Raw genomic sequence first — 5,472 nt, 5'->3', positions numbered from 1 at the left:
ATTCCACCCTCTCCTGAACCCGCGCGTAAGCGTGTGTCTGCGCACAGAGAGCTCACGGCTTGCCGTTGTGAAGGGGCACACAGGGGGGAGGGGGGGGCAGCCATAGACACGCGACAGGGGAAGCGCATGCAGCGCGAGGCAGATGTGCGCGTAGCCGCATCACTGCGCGCAAGACCACAGCGCGAAGCGCGCTACGCTTCGGGCTTCGAGCAACCCGCGAATCTCGCGTAGCATACCGGGCACAGCGCCTGGTATGCCGCCCTCACAGCGAACACAGGCAGGGGAGGGGTGGCGGTTCCACCACACTAGCGGAGTGGTAGGCTGCACACCATCTGCACGCCATGCTGCCGCTGCTACTCACCCGCCATCGCCGTAAGCCAAGGTACGGACAGACGTCTGTGCGGGACTGAGCGAGGCGGAGGCCCTCGCGTATCGCGTGCTCGGCATCCTCGTCTATTGTTGTGGGACAGATGCCGGCAATTACGGGATGTGCGAGAGGCGGAGGCGATAGGTGCTAGCGTGCATTGGGGATGCGTTGGCGTAGTTGCCGGTGCACGGTCAAGAGCGTCCAAAGAAATGAAGTTGGAAGAAGCGGGTGAAGGCAGAAAGGACGATAGCGGTCGAAGGAGCAAGTGAGGCGCAACGGCGGATGTACGCACAGCTGTTGATGCGTCGCCGTTTCGTGATTGGTGGCGGTGGTAAAGGGGAAGGGGTGAGCGAGCAGGAGCAGTCAAAACAACGACACAAGAAGAAAACACGAAGCAAACAATACAGGTCGCGAGTGAGCGCCGCGTGAAGAGAGTCACCATGTCGTGTTAAGGGGAAGCACGGAAACCCACCCCCAAAAAAAAAAAAAACAGACGCGAAAAAGGGAACGCTTCAAGGAGAGATGAGGAGGAAGGGGAGGGAGAGATGGTACGAGTCGGCGTGCGGCGGAGAGCGTCTCTCTTCGCTTCTTTCAATGGTCTAAGAAAAGGGAAAGAAAGGGTGTGAGTGGGTGGGTCGTTGAGGGGTATGCCGCAAGCGCGCTCCTCGCTGTCTTGATGCGCATTTGCAGAGCAACAAGATGATAAAGACAGGTCCTACACATGCCGAGTGATGGCTCTCGTTTTCCTGTTTTAATTTTGCGTTTTAAGGAGGTGTGTGTGTGTGTGTGTGTGCATGTGTAAGTGCTTCCACCTGTGTCTATTGTGGCGCCAACGCCAGCCTCGGCGAATGCGGTGCACCGGAGCAGCAGGGAGAGAGTTTCGCTGACGAGGCACCTTTCTCCCCCGTCTTCTGATGCGGGTGGCACTCTCAGAAGCGGGTGGCGGATGCTTCACCGATTTTAACGAACAGCGCTGTATCTTGAGTCGAAAGAAAAGCACTCACGAGGGCGCGCACCGGTGCGCCTGCTCGCCACCTCGCTACCACATACGCGCTCGGGAGAGTCAGCAGGGGGGGGGGTGGGAGGAGGAGGACGGCAGCCACCTTAGTACGCCGCCGATCGAAGAGCTTCCCATGGCGGAATCAGAAGTGTCACGTCACGCAATCGACCGTCACGCACAACGTGAAGGCACAGTTCGAAGTAGGGCAGATATTGGGCTAGCTTTTCCTTGTGCTGGGCGGCACTGTGGAATGTGGAGAGGAAGGGCGAGGCGGCGGCAGACGAGCCTGCCATAGCTGCACGGCCTTTAAGCGACGAGTGCATATACATCCATCGAGCTGACGAACGTGCGTCGCTAGGGATAGTGCCTCCAGCAACCGCTGCCGCTGCTTCTGAACGGGCGCGTTGAAGTTCTTGGCCAAGTCCATAGTCATTGCCTTTTCTTTCTACCGTTGCCTCGCGATAAGGTGAATGGCACTCAACGCAGTGGCCGTCCCTGACGCAGCACTGATCACCGAGGGCAAAACTCCGCATGAAGCCTTCCTCGATCTGTATGTGGCACTGCGCATTGTAGTCACGGGTCAGCTCCCCCAGCACGACGTGTAGCTGCGCGCGTGTCTGGATGGATTGGTGGCCGACGCCGACGAGGACATCGCCCACGCTGAGTCCAGCGCGGTCGGCGAGGTAGTGATGGTACACCGTGCGCAGCCGCACTCCGATGCGCGGCTCGAGCACGTCCTCTAGCTCCACTCCAAGCAGCGGCGGTCGGGCAGTGACGGCGTAGCGATGCGGCGCGTATACCTCGAGTGCCTCCAGCCTGGAGCGCAAATCATGCAGTTCTTCATCGGTGCGTTGGACTTGTCGGGTGGATTCGGCGACGATTTGCTTGTACAGCTCCGTGCCGTGAGAAGAAAGAAGAGCTCGGATGACACACACAAGGTCGCCACGGCAGCTTGGAGTCATGACCGCTTCAGCGCCTCCGTTGCTCTCGGAGGCTCTTTCGTGGGCAGTCCCTAGGTTCACATGTGCCTCCTGCTGACCTGCTGCATGTGCAATCGGACGCAACGTCTGAGCATCGACGGTAGCATCAAGGAGAAGCGCGTCCTGCACGTCTTCAAGCACTCTTTTCCACTCCGCTTTCCATCGACAGAGCCGACTGTCGAGCCAACGCACAAGTACCGCCGGTGGTGTCCAAGTGCCGACAGGCGAGGCGACAGAGGTTCCTTGGCGTTGACTGGACTCCTGGGGGTTTGACCGAGCATGACCAGCCACAGTCGTACATGAATGAGGAAATTCACTCTCGCCTGCCGTTCCCGAAGCCGCTACTGGTGATGATGACGGACTCCTGCTGCCAACGTCCTCCTCCTCCCCCCACATTCGCCGCTGTTTGTGCACGCGCGGGTCCACCGCAGCAAAGTGACGCGTCAAGTGCTCAAGGTGGCTCTCAACGGCGTCCTCGGCGTGGTGCTTCCTTGCTTCAGAGGGCGCAAACAAGGCAGTAGAGGACTGCTGCTGCTTCCGCTGCTCTTCATCGAGTCGCACGGAAGACAACTGGCCATCCACGAGTACGGTAGCCGAGCTGCCCTGCATGGCGTCCGTGCGGCGCACCATCTCTGCTGCCCATGCGCCCCCGCAGGCGTGGTCAGAAGGCGAGGAGTGCGTCAGCGAGTTGATTGGCTGTGCTGGGGCTTCTGTGGGGGCGAAGGTCACGGTGGCGTGCGCTTGCGAAACGGGCCCTACAAGAGAAGCTGATGCTGTAGACAACGATGATCGCTCAAGGCCGACTGCAGCCGAGGAAGGGGAGGCGGCACCTGTACTGCGCTGCGGTGCCAGGGACGCCGCGGGGCTTCTTTGGGAAACGTGCTGGCAACACTCTGCTGTAGCTGCTTCGTTTTTCGGCGAAGCATGCGACGAGGCTGCTGAGCCGTTGCCAAGCCCAGTATCATCATCTTCGCACTTGACCACGGATGCTTCTCCACTTGCTCTGCGCGCAGACAGATGCTCCAGGGCGGCGCGAAGGTGCTTGATGTCAGCACGCTGCAGTGCCGCTTCACGACAGAGAACATCACAGGCGACCTGCTGCCGCCGCTGTTGGTCTTGCTGAGCCTTGATGTGGTGAACGAGTTCCACGTTGATATCGATCACGTGCTTGCATGATGAGAGGAGAACCGCAAACAAGTCTGCATACGGCCCTTGTGTATCGAAGGTGTGCTGCTCGTAGAAGTCGCGCAGCCGGCAAAGCGTGTTGAGCTCCAAAACGAGAGTCTCCCCAACACGATGAGGATACGGTACACTACCTTCGGAGCCATCGCGCTCGGAGTGCGGCATGAGTTCGGTGGAGGAAGCCATGACGGATGGTTTGCGTGTATGCGCGTATGTCTGCTTTGAGATGCGTGCGCTGGTGTCCTCCCCCCCCCCACACACACACACACGCGAATGGAAAAGAAGGAAAGGCACGAACAGAACGACAAACAACAATTAAAAAAGAAAGCGGTGGGGTGAGTAGGGACGAAGGATGGAGGGAGGGGAGGGGCGCGAGGGAGGGCGAGAAGGGTTGGTTTCGTCTAACAGGCAAGAAGAAGCAGAAAATAACACGAGTAAAACAACAGCCAGAAGAACAACGGTGGCAGCCGATTGAGAGAGAGGGAGGGAGATCCATACAGGGCAAACCCTATCTATGTCACAGTAGTGAGGGCGTTGGCGATAGCGTTTTGTATGTTGGTTGGGCAAGGGGTTCCTCCACGACGACGACTGACGCAATGGGGTTATGGCGTGCTCAGAACAGCGAGGGCAGTATGGGGGGATCGCAGTTGACGGTGCTGGAGAGAAGCTCGAAGATCGTTGAGGAAAGGTGGTGAGAAAGACGAATGGGCGAGCAAAGAAAAGCGAGAAACAGGAGCGGAGACCATTGTGGTGCGGCGCTGCCACCTCTTGCCCCCGTCTCTCTCATAAAAACTCGTGTAAGGAGCGTACAAGTTGCTTTCGATTGCGTGTGCGTGTGTCTCTGGCATCTGAGGAAGAGCCGCCTGCACAATGCCACGCGCCACAGCTGTGCTCTCGGAGCAGTTGTGTGATGCCGCTCCCTCGCTCCCTCCCGCCTTTTTCTTTGAGCCCGCGCACACCACCCGCATGCGCTTTGTACGTACCACAACACCGTCCAAACAACAACAAACAACATAACACCAACACCGACAAATATGCAACACACGCACGTGCCACCACACACCACACACACACACACACACACACACCTCTCTCTCTCTGCCTCTCCGCATCCAGCTCAGATCTCTTGCTCGGTTAACAGGGCAATGGAGAGGAGGAGGGCAGGAGAGAGAAGAGAAGAGCGTCTAAGGTTATGCCCACAGCTGGCAACAATGAGGAGGTCGCATGAACCGTATCCTATAATGACGTCATGGGGCGCACACGCACAAACCACATCCAAGATGGCGAACGGGTCAAGACAAGGCGTAGCGTACTACGAGAGAAAAAAAAAGACATGGGAAAAAAAACAAAGAACAAACAACTCTGTGAGAGCTTATGCATCTTTAACACACACACAATCATAGCAACCGACAGCGTAAACATATGCTCTGCCATGTGGGAAACACCCACGACGTTCTTCTTGGTGGTGGCGGTGGGGAAATCATGAAACACGAACGCGCACACACGCCCAATCCAAGGGCCAAGCATATTTCTTTCCCTTTGTAAAAGGGCTCCTTTCTCGTGATGCATCGACAGTCGCGAAAAAGACGTCTTCGCCATGTGTGTTCATCGCTCTCTGCCATGCGACGTGAGGGCTCACGCCACTCCGCACCACCCGGCCCCTGTCACAGGCCCCTTCCGCGTGGTACGAGGCAGCAGGAGACACACGTCAGAGCAATATGCCGACCCAGTTATCAGAGCACAGCGCCTGCCTCACACTCTACCCACACTCTGCTCCGCAGATCGCCTCACAGCCGCTTCCATTGTGGTGGTCGCCACGCGGTGCGGTCCCCTCAGAGGGGCTCAAGCTCCCCCACACCAGTGGGCAGTGTGAGGGTCCGGGTGAGATGGGTTGGAGTCACGCGGACACTTCGCCCATCACATGGATGGCACAAATGTGTTCA

General features: G+C 58.1%; 1 protein-coding gene across 1 annotated transcript; it reads right to left on the bottom strand.

The window, feature by feature from the left end:
• Positions 1 to 1,471: 1,471 nt before the first annotated feature.
• On the bottom strand, positions 1,472 to 3,715 carry LDBPK_191410 (hypothetical protein, conserved; the record flags this gene model as incomplete). The annotated part of the gene is made up of 1 exon (XM_003860265.1): positions 1,472 to 3,715. One exon carries the CDS (start codon positions 3,713 to 3,715, stop codon positions 1,472 to 1,474), a length of 2,244 nt encoding a protein of 747 aa, XP_003860313.1.
• Positions 3,716 to 5,472: the final 1,757 nt, after the last annotated feature.

The sequence above is a fragment of the Leishmania donovani genome, chromosome 19 (assembly GCF_000227135.1).
Source record: "Leishmania donovani BPK282A1 complete genome, chromosome 19".
NCBI classification, from domain to species: domain Eukaryota; phylum Euglenozoa; class Kinetoplastea; order Trypanosomatida; family Trypanosomatidae; genus Leishmania; species Leishmania donovani.
This window is presented reverse-complemented; position numbering and strand designations above follow the sequence as displayed.